This window comes from Umbelopsis ramanniana, assembly GCF_025399195.1.
Source record: "Umbelopsis ramanniana AG unplaced genomic scaffold K450scaffold_77, whole genome shotgun sequence".
In the NCBI taxonomy this organism is placed as follows: Eukaryota; Fungi; Mucoromycota; class Umbelopsidomycetes; order Umbelopsidales; family Umbelopsidaceae; genus Umbelopsis; species Umbelopsis ramanniana.
The window spans coordinates 1-13,480 of NW_026252163.1; the positions used below are offsets into that span (position 1 = coordinate 1).

At 42.9% G+C, this 13,480-nt stretch overlaps 7 protein-coding genes across 7 annotated transcripts; 3 read left to right on the forward strand and 4 right to left on the reverse strand.

Moving 5' to 3' along the window:
• K450DRAFT_160761 (uncharacterized protein) lies at positions 1 to 173 on the reverse strand (the record flags this gene model as incomplete). The annotated part of the gene is made up of 1 exon (XM_051584011.1): positions 1 to 173. A coding segment is annotated over one exon (173 nt), but the record flags the coding sequence as incomplete, so codon positions are not given.
• A 113-nt stretch (positions 174 to 286) lies between these two features.
• Positions 287 to 1,280, forward strand: K450DRAFT_259725 (uncharacterized protein). The gene is made up of 3 exons (XM_051592041.1): positions 287 to 567; positions 636 to 752; positions 834 to 1,280. Exons 1-3 carry the CDS (start codon positions 467 to 469, stop codon positions 1,240 to 1,242), a joined length of 627 nt encoding a protein of 208 aa, XP_051440831.1. The 5' UTR covers positions 287 to 466; the 3' UTR covers positions 1,243 to 1,280.
• Positions 1,281 to 1,299: 19 nt separating this feature from the next.
• K450DRAFT_259732 (uncharacterized protein) lies at positions 1,300 to 2,878 on the forward strand. Its single transcript, XM_051592042.1, has 8 exons — positions 1,300 to 1,397; positions 1,472 to 1,511; positions 1,586 to 1,689; positions 1,763 to 1,864; positions 1,936 to 2,017; positions 2,078 to 2,192; positions 2,257 to 2,305; positions 2,383 to 2,878. Exons 1-8 carry the CDS (start codon positions 1,349 to 1,351, stop codon positions 2,454 to 2,456), a joined length of 615 nt encoding a protein of 204 aa, XP_051440832.1. The 5' UTR covers positions 1,300 to 1,348; the 3' UTR covers positions 2,457 to 2,878.
• A 383-nt stretch (positions 2,879 to 3,261) lies between these two features.
• Positions 3,262 to 5,309, forward strand: K450DRAFT_259737 (uncharacterized protein). The gene is made up of 8 exons (XM_051592043.1): positions 3,262 to 3,292; positions 3,456 to 3,497; positions 3,570 to 3,693; positions 3,782 to 3,874; positions 3,931 to 4,033; positions 4,104 to 4,387; positions 4,466 to 4,703; positions 4,771 to 5,309. The coding sequence occupies exons 1-8, from the start codon at positions 3,280 to 3,282 to the stop codon at positions 5,194 to 5,196; spliced, it is 1,323 nt and encodes a 440-aa protein (XP_051440833.1). The 5' UTR covers positions 3,262 to 3,279; the 3' UTR covers positions 5,197 to 5,309.
• A 411-nt stretch (positions 5,310 to 5,720) lies between these two features.
• K450DRAFT_259744 (uncharacterized protein) lies at positions 5,721 to 7,960 on the reverse strand. Its single transcript, XM_051592044.1, has 2 exons — positions 6,773 to 7,960; positions 5,721 to 6,625 (listed from the first exon to the last, which is right to left on the reverse strand). The coding sequence occupies exons 1-2, from the start codon at positions 7,917 to 7,919 to the stop codon at positions 5,985 to 5,987; spliced, it is 1,788 nt and encodes a 595-aa protein (XP_051440834.1). The 5' UTR covers positions 7,920 to 7,960; the 3' UTR covers positions 5,721 to 5,984.
• Positions 7,961 to 8,470: 510 nt separating this feature from the next.
• K450DRAFT_259751 (uncharacterized protein) lies at positions 8,471 to 11,183 on the reverse strand. Its single transcript, XM_051592045.1, has 11 exons — positions 10,837 to 11,183; positions 10,734 to 10,764; positions 10,523 to 10,665; positions 10,233 to 10,442; positions 10,008 to 10,157; positions 9,795 to 9,942; positions 9,588 to 9,724; positions 9,413 to 9,520; positions 9,205 to 9,336; positions 8,806 to 9,129; positions 8,471 to 8,701 (listed from the first exon to the last, which is right to left on the reverse strand). Exons 1-11 carry the CDS (start codon positions 11,164 to 11,166, stop codon positions 8,570 to 8,572), a joined length of 1,845 nt encoding a protein of 614 aa, XP_051440835.1. The 5' UTR covers positions 11,167 to 11,183; the 3' UTR covers positions 8,471 to 8,569.
• Positions 11,184 to 11,580: 397 nt separating this feature from the next.
• On the reverse strand, positions 11,581 to 13,094 carry K450DRAFT_275258 (uncharacterized protein; the record flags this gene model as incomplete). Its single annotated transcript, XM_051593159.1, has 3 exons — positions 11,581 to 12,543; positions 12,609 to 12,745; positions 12,812 to 13,094. 3 exons carry the CDS (start codon positions 13,092 to 13,094, stop codon positions 11,581 to 11,583), a joined length of 1,383 nt encoding a protein of 460 aa, XP_051440836.1.
• Positions 13,095 to 13,480: the final 386 nt, after the last annotated feature.

A 13,480-nucleotide genomic window follows, 5' to 3' on the forward strand; every position in this document is an offset into this window, starting at 1 on the left:
TCAGAGAGAGTGCGTCCGTCCTCAAGCTGCTTACCAGCGAAGATAAGACGTTGTTGGTCCGGAGGAATACCTTCCTTATCTTGAATCTTTTGCTTGACATTGTCAATAGTGTCTGATGATTCTACCTCAAGGGTAATGGTCTTGCCAGTAAGTGTTTTTACAAAGATCTGCATGTTTCTAAGGTGATAGATTTGTTAAAATCATGGAACTTTCAAGTTTTTGTGTGTGAAAAAGGTGACCCTAGAACTTACTTTGGTAGTAAACAGGAAAGAGATATGGAACCGGCTGATAAATCCCTGACGATAATATATACGTCGTGCTTGGCGCAGTCGACCAGTAAGATTTAAGCACCGATGGCTGGTTTCATGTGACTGCTTCGAAACAGCTGGTCAGGTTCGAGCACTTTCCGTGAATTGGGCCTCTCACGTTGCTTCGATATTTGTATAATACTTTTTCCTTCTCCCAGATGGCCGTTACTGTAAAGCACTGCATATATTGCTTTGACGTCTTAGCTGCCCACTTCGAAGGAAGAGAATCTGTTCCTCCAGAGTTTGACGATAACGAATGGTAAGTATTACAAAATCTCCGTTGGAAGGTAGTGCCGCTGGGTGAGAAACTAACAACATCGATGATAGCCCTCTCTTTGTTACCTGGAATATTCGAAAGCATGGTAGCTATCGACTTCGTGGTTGTATAGGCAATTTTGATGCTATGCCACTGCATTCTGGTTTAAAGCAATATGCTCTCACCAGGTAAGCAACTGAGTGCTAAATTGGGATCACTTGTCCTGTTCCCCTTAAACTACGACTAACGCCACTCCGCAAAACGCACAGTGCTTTACATGATCGTCGATTCAATCCCATCACACGAAAAGAACTACCGCTATTGTCATGTGGTGTGTCATTACTGACCAATTTCGAAAAGGCCAAAAACTATTTGGACTGGGACGTAGGCACTCACGGTATTTGGATAGAATTTGAGGATGACAGCGGTCGTAGACGAACTGCAACGTATCTGCCGGATGTCATACCAGAGCAGGGATGGGATAAAATAGAAGCTATAGACTCGTTATTACGTAAAGGTGGATTCCAGGGTCGTATCACGTCTTCTGTACGGGAGTCAATACGCCTCAAAAGATACCAAAGCTCTAAAATAGAGGTATCGTATGATGAGTATGCTACATACTTGGAAGAGAATGATATAGAGCTGTATCCTTCAGAATTACAATTGTCAAAGAAATGAGAAAAAATAAAGGCCATTTGTCGGAGTTGAAATCGATACAGAAAGTCCTCGTTGAAATGTGCCTGAAGTAAATGGATTGAAGTTGTGGCTGACACGTTCGTTGACCATGGATGATGATTATGAATCCGTTCTGTTAGTAGTGAGGGAGTGCTATGGTAAGATTGAAAGTTGTATGGCCAGCATGCGCATAAGTTGTACGAACGCTTACCCCTATTGTTCAACATTGCAGTCTACAAGATTCCGCCAAGAACCACTGCTAGAGGATACCGGTAAGTTTTCGTTAGGCTGGCATGACGAATTGGAAGTCGGCCAACAAAGTTTAATCAAACATGTATGAATTTAGTGCTGCTGAATGGGGCGATATGCAGGCTTTTCTATGGAAAGGAAGGCTAAGGATCATCGCCCAAGGGAAAAAGTGCAGCATACGCTTGGAGGATAGTGCCTCTGGTAAGGCCTGAAAACATCGGCATAGATGGAGCGTGCGTAAGCTGTTCGGTTGTAATAGTCTTGATTCTTTTAGGTGATCTATTCGCAATCTGTCCTTATGATCCAAATGACACCAGCTCTGTTGAGCCAGTTTTAGATTCCAGTCGCTATTTTGTTCTACGCATTGAGAACGAAGGTACGTCCATCGCATTTAAGCCCCTTCAATCGTCAGAAAACAGATAATAATTATATCAATGGTTGATTTAGGTCGCCACGCGTTTGTCGGTATGGGTTTCTTAGAACGAAGTGAAGCTTTTGATTTCAACGTTGCGCTGCAAGATTTTGTAAAGTAAGTTAGAACGATAATTGAGCATTTTGGGAAGTGGCAGTTGAACTCATCGTTATAAAGGCAAATCAATGCAGAGAAGGAAGCTCTCACTAAGCCAAAAGAAGATGAAGCATCTAAAAAGGATTATAGCTTGAAGGAAGGCGAAACTATCAGCATCAACATCGGAAAGGCAGGCGTAAGTTTTCCATAATCTGCAGGCATATTCACATTTCATGTTGCTGACATACACGTTGAACTAGACGCGGCGGACTCGACCAAAAGCAACTGGTCAAGATTCTGGTTCTGGAGGTTTGTTTTAAGCAGATGCTATGTAAAGTTAAAAAAAAAAAGTACGAGAGTAGGTATTGATATCACCACTTTCTTAGACCCTGTACCGTTCCTGCCACCTCCGCCATCTGCAGCTCAAGTAAAGCGCCAACAACAGCAAACCAAGTATTGAACAGAACTTCATCGATTACACTAGTAGTGCGCACACTTCTTAGTTTTATTACTGGCTCGATATTTTAAGTCGCTTGCGTAGTAACAATAAAAAAGAAATGAACACACTGCCTGGTTGGAAGTACTTAGAGATTGTTGGCCTCAACGCCTTCACCGGACAAGGATAGGTTCGCGAATGACAGTGATGGTAACAGTTTACTTAATTCGCTATTCCAAGAGTTATTCTTTGGGGCCACACTTGTCAGAGAGGTAGATTCATTATTCCTCATTAGAGGTCCAGCCAGTCATTCTGCTCCCGAGTGATCCGTTCGATATACAAGGAGCGGAAGGAACCCACACAGTCCAAGGAGCCAACTTAGTTTCTCGATCAAACTACTTCAAGGGCACAGGATTGCTGAACCCATATCACCCAGAATGTTTAACGATTGGGAACGAGCTATCGCTCAGAGTTACGGGGACCATAGTGCCAACAGCCACCACAAAGTGATTAGGGTAGCGGATGCTTTCTCCCGCTGTATCTTCAGGACTATGATCGGCAGCAGATTTCATGGCGGCACATATCCAGACATCCCAATGATCGCAACTACATTTTGAGGGCCACTGTTACCATTGCTTGAAGAAACGAACTTCACTCTCGCATAAATTGAGCTAATCAAGACTTGGGAAGATACAATAAAGAGTATACGGCAGTATCCATGCAAATCAAAGAGGATCCATGCAATTAAGCTGCCAAGTGACGGCTTTTTTTAATGATTTAGGGCCTTTTTCGGGTCAGTTTACCCACTTGATTTCCTATACTTTGATCAGCGAACAGATTGTAGGCAATGGACAACGCAGGTATATTTCCTCGCCTTTTGGCAATCAGAAATGTTTTGTAGAAGATGAATGTTGACCGAAATGAGAGTCGTTGTGGTACCTAAAGATCAAACAATGGGGTTTGAAAATACAACTAAATTCACCTCTTGCTAAAGCCCTGTTTACCAATTCTCTATCGCTCTAGACGATTCGCTCACGCTCAAACTCTCGAATCTTCAAAATGCAAGTGAGTACCGCGCACCTCACTTCATGATACGCTCAATATAGTAACATGACCTTCTGACATACTTGTAATCAGCCGCAGATGAAAACTACTCGAACTTGATCGAATCCAGCCATGTTGTGCAGGTCAAGCTGGCAGATTTGCAAGCCAATCCTGATTCCCCGCTTTACTCTGCAAAGTCTTTCGATCAGCTTGGACTGTATGTGTTTAAACTCTTTGTTGTCGTCGTGAAAACGGTATCCTTTTGAACTAACCATAGAACTCCGACGTTGTTTGTTCACTTGTAGTAATTCCGAGCTGCTCAAGGGTTTATATAACATGAAGTTTACAAGACCCTCAAAAATTCAAGAACGTGCACTTCCTTTGCTGCTGGCTAATCCGTAGGTTGATACTTTAGAATGGTTATATATCGTACAGCAAGCTAATTGAATCACAGGCCCAGAAACATGATCGGTCAATCCCAGTCCGGAACTGGAAAGACAGCTGCATTTGTTTTGACGATGCTTAGTAGAATCGATCCAGAAATTAAGGCACCACAGGCAAGCAAAAATGCTAAAGATAACGTATGTATATAAAATGTCCTAGACACCACTAATCCTGGTGTATTAGGCCATTTGTTTAGCACCTACCAGGGAACTCGTTCGACAAATTCTGGATGTTGCGTCTCAAATGGGAAAATTCACCAACATCTCGATGGCGGCTGCGGTGAAAGATACCTACAAAAGGAATGCGAAAATGGAAGCACAACTAATAGTGGGAACTCCAGGAACCACCATGGATCTCACCCAGAGGAGACAACTAGAGACACGCCACGTCCGCATCTTTGTGCTGGATGAAGCTGACAATATGTTGGATCAAAATGGACTCGGTGACCATAGTATACGTGTGCGAAAGTAAGTAATTTGCGAAAGAAGCATGTGTTGGTTTCTAACTTGCTTATTTATCGCCATACTGATATCTGGTACCTGTAGTATGATGCCCAAGACTTGCCAGATTGTACTGTTCTCCGCTACCTTCCCGGAAATTGTGCGCTCCTTTGCAGTACGATTTGCTCCCAACGCCGATGAAATTGCTTTGAGACAAGAAGAATTGAGCGTAGATGGAATCAAGCAATTTTACATGGACTGCAATAGTGTAGAGCACAAGTACGAAGTCCTATGCAGTCTTTATAATCTCTTGACTATCAGTCAGAGTATTATATTTTGTAGAGTAAGTGCGCTACAAATGGCATAGGGAATACTTGGATACACATCTAAATTGATCGGATGCTCTATAGAGAAAGGACACTGCGGATGAAATTGCAAGACGAATGACAGCAGATGGCCACTCCGTTGTTTCGTTGCATGGAAGCTTGGACAGTGAAGAACGTGATGCAGTCATGGATGCTTTCCGTGAAGGACATTCCAAAGTTCTTATCACCACCAACGTTGTGGCTCGTGGAATTGATATTCTTCAAGTAACACTTGTCATCAATTACGACATGCCGCTGACCAAAGAAGGACGACCAGATGCAGAAACATACTTGCACCGTATTGGGCGCACGGGTCGATTTGGCAGAACGGGCGTTAGCATTAACTTTGTACACGATCATGATAGCTGGCAGCAAATGCATGAGATGGAAACTATCTTCCAGAGACCTATCACAATGGTTCCAACCGACGATTGGGAAGAAGTGGAAAAGTTATTAAAGAAGGCTATGTGATCGATGTCATGGTTGTATGTAGTAACATCCATTTCCAATATCTGCTCTGGCTTGACTCAATTGCATTGAGAAAAAATAAAAAAGTAATTGTATTAAATGCTCACACTTCGACATGATAATATCATAATGTTGAACGCACTTTGCTAATTCAAAATATCGTTCCAAACAAATTGTCATGCTCACCTTGCCATGTCTAAATATTATGATTCGATTTGGCTGCAGGTATCTCACATTTACTGTGATAACCGTGCACTGCGGATCCACATTCTCTATCCTCGAACCCCCCACGTATTGCATTCTCCTCCTCACCTCCTACCCCATCTTTCATGCCTTGCTTCCCCTGCTTAGTGGCGCATGCGTACCAAATACCACTTAAATCGCTTGAGACAACATTGTGCCTCCTTAGCAGTATATAATTGGCACTGAACCTATGACTCCTTGTACCTATTGCTTTTCTTAGTGGCTATTTCGATTGCTTTCAAGAAGATGAGGGGCAAGGATAGCTAATACATTCCTTGATTTCATGCACGCTATATATATATAATGTATATCATACACTTACTATTTTAATCACAATGTAAGAAATACAAAAAAGCAGTTCACTGAATGGGGGAGTAAATGAATATGCTCTTCGTTGGGAAGGTAGAGCCAATGAAGGGGGAAAGGTTGGTGATGTAGAAGTGAAAGATATAATACTTGTAACTACAATTTTTTGGACATGTTGGACGATATTTTGATCGAGTAAAGTAATGGGGTGGAGGGAGGGGTGTACAAAAAGGAATTGGGGTTTAGAACTCCATCAATAGAGCGGCGACAAGGGTGGCGGCAATAGTGGATGAAATAACGAAAGCTGTGTTAGAAGTAGAGGACCTTCCAGCGCTCATTGCAGCATTGACGACCTGTGCTCCTTGCGATCCGGTGGGTACAGAAGTGGCGGAAGCTTGAACGGCAATAGAAGAGTTTGCATTGACATTAGGCTTTGAACCGTCAACTGGGGTAGTGGCCAAGGTCAATCCAAATTCTTTTGCGACAACGTCGCTCCTTGCGACGACCCACCCCAAAAGACCCCATTGTCCAGCACCATCACCGCCAACGGCGGAATTGACAGGCTCCCAAACGTTATCAAGGAATTGTTGGTAAGTCCAGTGAAAGTTGACACCAGGAGATCGTTGGGTGATGTTGCGATCCCAAGCTACCTCAGGCTTCAGTCGCTCTTGTACAGCCAGTACTCGATTAGCAAGAGTGGCGTTGTTGAACAATGTCGTAGTGATATCCTTGAGGTATGTTTCAAAAGTAGTCTTGATGGTTGGGTTTTGAAGCAATTTGTTTATCATGGTTGCTGTAGGATAAGTGGTAGGATAAGTGGTGTAGCTCTTGTTAACAAAGTCCATATCAGCAGGTATGCTTAGACCAAAGGTGCCATCGAAATCTGTAAGCATCCAAAAAAAAAATTGACATGTTAGTAATTGTCGTTCAATTGGGAACTTAGAATAAGAATTAAGAAAATATAGCAGAATATGGCATATTCTAATTGAGACAATTAAATGCAGCCTAAAAAGAAAGAAAAATATCCTACCTTGTGGAAGATAATACCATCGCTGGTCGGCAGGATCTTGGTATGCACCATCATTGCTCTGCATCATCCAATAAGCATCCCAGCTACCGGTTAGGTATTCAATGACCATGAAGCGGAGGAAATCATCCACGTCAAAAGTCTTGGTGAAATTTTGAACTGCAGCATCATTTGTAACATCCAAATTTTTCAATGCTAGAGAAGGACCAGCCAAAGCGGAGGAATCCTTTGGGCTGTCAGGGTTAGGAATAAAGGAAGTAAATCCGTTTGCGCTTTCCTCGTCGTAATCGAATGAAGCACCGGTGCTACCATCGTAAAGAGGACCCAACTGTGTTGGTGGAGTGACAGTTCCATAAAAGACAGCATCGATGAAAGAGTATTGAATAACGTCATCGACAAGATTGAAGGTACCGTAACCGTCTTTGTTGATATAAATGCGAACATAGTTGGCCTGATTGCTATAAGCACCGATGGCATAGAGAATATCAGCGTATAACTTTTCACGCATTTGGGTTGGGTCCTGCTCCATGTTGCGAGCTTTCATCCAATTGCGGCCGTATAGACTTTGACCCTCAGGCAAGCTCCATTCCCAGGTTTGCTTGGCTTCATTCTTCTTACCTCCGGGATGGTGGACACCAAAAGAGCAATTTTCAAAGACTTTCACTTCATCGGGACCAATGAAGGTATATTTGACGGGGATTTTCTGAGCGGGTACGTTTGCGACTAAATTTTGAACCTGCGCATCGTCTCCTGTGATGAAAATGGTCGGGAAATAATTATCATCGAAGGCTGGGGTTTTGGTACCCATACGAGTCCATGAATCGCCTTTGATGGGATTGGGCAAGGTAGGAAGGTTGGCATAGGTGACTTCACGACCATAAAAATCGTTCATTGTTTGTGTACGTCCAGAGTCCAAGGTTCTATCAAAACTTTCAGCCTGACCGTTTACAACATACTTGTAGGATACGTTGGCATCAAGATTGGCTGAGCCAGTGTAGTAAGGAACATCTGGGTCGGAAGCGTTTAATGTAGTGCTCTGACCGCCTATGGACACTTGGACATTAGTGGCTTCTGGGGCCACCACTCTGAAAGTGACAGTAGCCGCATTGACCGCCAAGGCGAGACTCGCTAGAGATAATAGTGTTTTCATTTACAGTCCAAGCAAGAATGGAAGGGAGAACTTGACAATGAATAAAAATTTCGGGGGCAGGGCGAGTTTTTAAAGGGAGTTTGTGGAAAAAAAATCGTGGTCTCACGTGTAGAACATTGGCATACCGCTAGCTCCAGCTAAGAATAGTAAACACCACTTATTCTGTACGTTCTCTACATAACAAAACCCATTTAATTGCTGGCTAATTCTGGTTTCCATCCAACCGATATGTATTTTTGAATTCATCTCAGCTTTCTGTTCATCATATTGGCTTTGGAAGATCACCTTCACCCCTCCCCCCAACTCTTGCCCTGAAATAGGATAATGGACCGCGCTGCGTTATTTTTTTTTACGAAACATAGATTTCGTTAGCGATTGCGAGCAAGGGGGTTTACCTGATTCAACGGAGACGCATCTCACTTCACCAGCCGGATAAAGCTGAGACGTAATCATTCGCTCACTGTTTCTACTTGCTGAGGCTGTACAAATATAGCGGCCACTGCGATGCCTGGTAACCCAGTTGAGAGCCAAGTCCCGATCAGGAATGTGGCGTGACTGGACTGTACTTTTGGGTTTAGTGCTGAAAGCATTGGGCTTTTCCACCTATTTTTTTATTGCAATGACATATACAGTTGTACAACTTCGAAACCTTAATTTTCAAGGTCGCTAAGATCTGGGCCATCATCAAAAATCCCTTCATCAATTTCTTCGTCACTCCATACTACTCTCTCTTTGAGTGTTGGCGATCCTGCGCGAGCAACACCTTTAAAGACCTCGGGTACCTGTTCAAATTGAGTCTCAGTGTCAAAAGAACGTAAAACTCGAACAAATTATTTTGTCTCATTTCGTTCGGGCCTGATCGGACACTAAAATCTGTGCCACTCACCTTGGGAGAAGTTGTTGGCAATTGATTGTCGTTCAATGGCTGCAAAGCAGACTTCAATGCATTTAAATTATGCTCGCGAACTTTGTGCAAAATACTGTCGCTTGCATCGTTCAACCCTGCCTCTTCCAAATGACTTCGAATTCTCTTTCTGCGGTTGCTTGGCGTACTATCCAAATGCGCTGTGGGATGTCGGTGAGGAGTTGACAACTGTGTCTTTGGTCGGTTACGTGGCGTGGTGGAAGGTGTCTTGGTAATTCGTTTCTCCCCCCCTCTCTTTGGGGTGTCAAGCACTTCAGACGACGCCCTCTTGACACCTCTTGAAGACTGAAAATTTTCATCGGACCATGTATTAGATTACATGGCGGGGCTGGCGACTGATACAGACGTATGACAACTTACTCGGACTGGTTTTGCTTGTTCCTGTTCCTCCTGTTCATCGATCGTTTCAGTGTATGGCTTGCCGAAAACACAAAATGGCTCCCCATTTGTTTCTTCATACTCTTGCAATGCCGACCTGAGCTCCCGTTTAACCTACACATTGCAAAAAATATAATGAGTTCGCACGGCGTTTGTCCATTTGATTTCACAAAGTGGTCTGAGCCCTTACCTTCGGTAACTCTCTTGCGATTCGCCTTCGGAACTTCTCTTCGCGGAGTAGGCGGCCCGGGTCTCGTTGGCCTTTACCAAATAATCGATTAGGATCGGACATTGATGCCTATGGAGAAATGTAGAATGAGCTATATTGAAGTTTATACGTCGGGCAATATACTATAAATACAAACTTCGAATTGCTTAATTTCCTCTACCAGACGCATATGCTTTTCCACTCTTTCAAGTATATGTTTCTGATCTTCAATTAAGATATGTGTCCGAGTAATTTCCTTTTCGTGTGATTCCAGTATTTCATCGGCAACGCTCTCTAAAACAATCGAATATGGTTAAAGTCTGCCTGAGCATGTGTCGATGGGAAAATTATTTTTCACAAGTACCTGTATAGGCAGGTTTGAATTTCTGACGTTGTTCGTCACTGTAATAAAGTTGATCCCACAGCATTTTCAATTCTTGTCTTGCCCTTTTTATGAATTCCTCCATTCTTTCTTGCTTGATAACGGCCAACCGTTGCAATTCGTTTTCAAGCTGTAAATGTTATGTTTGAATGATTAATTAGATGCACAATGTGGATCAACTTTGTATATATTTACCTTCTTCACGTTTTCCTCTCTGAGTCCGTAGTTCTCATCCTTGAAGACCTCCCTAGTCGCCTCATCAATGCTAAGGAGATCCCAAATTTTCATAATTTGGTGTAACAGCTCATCCACTCGGAATTCTCTCTCGCTCCTGAATTCTGTCAACTAAATTTTGTGGTAGTAGGTCAGAAATAGGAGCAATTATTTTCAAATTCGTTTCCGGGATTTTTTGTTACTTACAGATTCTAGCTTTTGAGCTATTTCCTCAAGTTTCGCAGGTGATACAAGTGGTACTAGAAGCATATTTTCAGTGTCTTCATCATCATCGTTATTCAACGCCCATAATTTCCGTAAGGTCTGATCCAGATCATCTTTCGCAGTAACACCCAATGTATTCCAATGTTCTTGAATTTTTCGATTCAGATCCTTTACCAATGTAGCTCGTCGATCCTACATCAAAAACAATGGGGTAAGTCACCATTACACGCCTCGTTCGACGATCATTAATAAAAACAGAAACATATATTTACATATTCAGCTTCACATCTGTCGATTTCCTTTTCAACATGCTGTATAGCTAATTCTGATACATCTGCATCCCCATCGTCAATTGGCTCGCTTTCGACGAAGTCTACTAATGCCTCTCGCAATTCGTTGATATGATTATGCAGACCTAAAGTTGGAGTGCCAAATGTGAGATGGTGACAGGGGTTGGCTACTATTCTTCAACAGATATCAAACCTTTGAGACCATCAAGTTTCGCTTCGTATTTCTGTAAAAACAGAAATGATCAGTTCGCGCCTTGTGATTATGGGCTAACGCTATTTTTAAATTGAGCACTTACTCTCTGGTATATTTCTTCTTTATCGCAAAGCTCTGATAGCCAAGTTAGAAGTGGTCGTTTTGGGGTTTCCATAACGTCTTCATCAACATACGTCCCCATTAGTCGTTTGTAGCGTGCTACATTGCTGAGAGCGTCGTGACATTTTCGCTTTAATGATTCTCTTTCGTCTGTAATTGTTTTCGTTTGTTGATTCATCAAGTGGACGAAAGACTCGAAAAGGGACTGTGTATTCTCTCGGCGAGCTTTCTCAGAAGTCCCAATCTCTTCATATATGAGGTCGATCTTCTCACAATGGGACACAATGTAGGTGAGGAGCTCATCCATGTCCATTTTGAAGGAAGTTGCGGAGTGTGATACTTTCCGGTGAACGCGAGACGAACGCGTCGAAAGACTCCAATTTTTCAGTCACGTGCCTCTTCTTCTGAATGCTTCGTAGCTATTGGGATAAACAAGATAAGAAAGAAGCTTTGGCTAAGATGGTATTCTTCCATATCATATGTAAGGAAGGTTTGTCTTGTAAAATACTTTCAAGGGACACGGATGCTGGCCGTCCTTTTGTATCATGGTGCTATAGAGGTATGCTTGTAACTTGAAAACGGTCGGCGACCTCATTTATATTCACAAGACTGTGACGGATGACTAGAGCATATGGATTGTATAGATATTACTCTTATTCACACACAAATGATGAACCACCTTTATTTTATATTGCTCATCCGCAAACAATGTTTACAAGGTCATCTTTCACATATAGTGGTGGATGATGGAAACTTTTTTAGGGAAGATAACGCTCAGAAGCTTCTCTGTGCTTTCTTCCATCTCTACATCTGGGAATATTTCTTCAAGTTCTGCTATAGATTTTCGCCCGAACAGTACTTGTAAGAAAACAAAGGGTGGGAAATACGCAACGGTAGGATCCTCCGACTGATCACGCTTAACATATGGGAGAGTGTTGACGATGACGCCGCTCTCGATCTGCAGTTCGAATCCAGGGTGCCTTGGAGTATACATTGAGACCTTCACCGAGCCTGTAAAGTTCTTGTGTGTGAGTGAACTCTTTAAGCGCAAGTTTAGTGCCGGGAGGATATGCTGTATGAATGTGCTTAGGTCAGAAACTCGGTAATAATAGGAGGGATCTTCATATGGAATCTTTGCAAAGTTGCGCAGGTGGGATGGGATGGCTTCCACAACAGGGTGCCAGCGTGATACGTGCCATCCTAATGACGTCAACTGTTGGAATCGCTCTTCGTCCACTGCACTCTTTGCAAAAGCGATAACGTTACGCATGGCAGAAAATAGGACCGTCGGTATATCGATGTGTGGAGCGAATCCAATTTGATAGATACCTATTAATGTTCTGTCCTTTTCATCTCCAAAACCTGGAACAACGCAAAATCCAACCACATTGTCAGATTCGTCTTCAAACATGAGCACATATTTGCCCACCACATGTGTCTTGTTAGTATCTTGACGGTGCATGTCCTCAATCTGACCCTTGATCCAGGCTTCTGACAAAGGAATGTGAACTGCGCCACCACGTCCTTGAGCTTTATCGAACTCTAACATAGTTGGAATGTCATCGACAGTTGCGCGGCGATATCTCAAGCGTTCGACACTGCCCTTCTCTAGCCGTGGTACCGATGATAGCCACACCTTACTTCTCTTGCCATAGTCGACTCCGTATTCGTATCCGAACTGTCGATAGTACTATGTCCGATATCAGTCAGTGTGAGCATCCATACATTCATGAGTACCCTGAAGCTCTACTTTACCCAATTAATACCGTGGATAACTTGGACCATGGTACCATCATCTTTGCTTCGTGCATGCAAAGCGTCCATGATGTGATTCATTATTCGTTTTCCTCGATACTCTGGAGCGTTTCTTACACCCACCCAAGCTGGTCTGCCTATTAAAGCTAGTGAGTACCTCTCACCTGTAACTACTTGGAAGCATAATTCATCAAAGTGCTTACCAGCATTGAATGGAATGCCTTCATAAGTCTGCATCTCCTGCCAGTAACTTGTACACGCAATAACCGGATCACCTTCTTTCTTGGTATCAACAACAACCAGGCAGTCATCGCTCGTCATGAGCCCACCTTCCCCGACCATGATTTTTCGGAACCTTTCACCTAGGGAATCTACTTGCATATCTGGAGTAGAGAAAACTTCTACGACAAGGTCAGGGACTTTTTGGAGATCATCCGGTGTAGCCCACCGCAAAATTAAACCGTCTGAAAGATCCTTTTCAAGCATTTTTGAAGGTTTGAAGTGAGTTAAAAACAATGTGAAGTAGTTGTAGCCTGTTCGTTCCCATTTATTTATACGATCCGCCACTAAGATTGTTACCCCGATGGGGGTGGGTATGCATATGGAGTTGGTTAGATAGAACACATACTGTATTTCGCAACGGTGGTTCTCCAGTGATTTCAGGCTTAATGGAAAAAATGGCCCTAAATTTTTTGTACAAATGTGCTCAGTAATATCCACTTCGCTTTCCATTATCCATGTATGTTCGTATCCTGCCTTGGCGATTGGATTATCAAGGGTTGTTGCTACCCAATAATTAATAAGCCTGGTGGGTCATTCGGACTCACAAATGCGGTAAAATCAGACTCCGTTATTTACTGATAAAGTTTGTG

What these genes read in the sequence shown, in the direction of transcription:
- K450DRAFT_259751 (XM_051592045.1), bottom strand. Translation starts at nt 11,166, where the DNA reads ATGGACATGGATGAGCTCCTCACCTACATTGTGTCCCATTGTGAGAAG. An exon ending in ACAGATGTGAAGCTGAATAT is followed by an intron (nt 10,443 to 10,522) that starts GTAAATATATGT and finishes TTTTTGATGTAG; the next exon opens with GATCGACGAGCTACATTGGT. An exon ending in ATTCAAACCTGCCTATACAG is followed by an intron (nt 9,725 to 9,794) that starts GTACTTGTGAAA and finishes CGATTGTTTTAG; the next exon opens with AGAGCGTTGCCGATGAAATA.
- K450DRAFT_259725 (XM_051592041.1), top strand. Translation starts at nt 467, where the DNA reads ATGGCCGTTACTGTAAAGCACTGCATATATTGCTTTGACGTCTTAGCT. An exon ending in GAGTTTGACGATAACGAATG is followed by an intron (nt 568 to 635) that starts GTAAGTATTACA and finishes CATCGATGATAG; the next exon opens with CCCTCTCTTTGTTACCTGGA. An exon ending in AAGCAATATGCTCTCACCAG is followed by an intron (nt 753 to 833) that starts GTAAGCAACTGA and finishes CAAAACGCACAG; the next exon opens with TGCTTTACATGATCGTCGAT.
- K450DRAFT_259744 (XM_051592044.1), bottom strand. Translation starts at nt 7,919, where the DNA reads ATGAAAACACTATTATCTCTAGCGAGTCTCGCCTTGGCGGTCAATGCG. An exon ending in ATGGTATTATCTTCCACAAG is followed by an intron (nt 6,626 to 6,772) that starts GTAGGATATTTT and finishes GGATGCTTACAG; the next exon opens with ATTTCGATGGCACCTTTGGT.
- K450DRAFT_259732 (XM_051592042.1), top strand. Translation starts at nt 1,349, where the DNA reads ATGGATGATGATTATGAATCCGTTCTGTTAGTAGTGAGGGAGTGCTAT. An exon ending in CTTGGAGGATAGTGCCTCTG is followed by an intron (nt 1,690 to 1,762) that starts GTAAGGCCTGAA and finishes TGATTCTTTTAG; the next exon opens with GTGATCTATTCGCAATCTGT. An exon ending in TCTACGCATTGAGAACGAAG is followed by an intron (nt 1,865 to 1,935) that starts GTACGTCCATCG and finishes TGGTTGATTTAG; the next exon opens with GTCGCCACGCGTTTGTCGGT.
- K450DRAFT_259737 (XM_051592043.1), top strand. An exon ending in TCTTTCGATCAGCTTGGACT is followed by an intron (nt 3,694 to 3,781) that starts GTATGTGTTTAA and finishes GTTCACTTGTAG; the next exon opens with TAATTCCGAGCTGCTCAAGG. An exon ending in CATAGTATACGTGTGCGAAA is followed by an intron (nt 4,388 to 4,465) that starts GTAAGTAATTTG and finishes TGGTACCTGTAG; the next exon opens with TATGATGCCCAAGACTTGCC.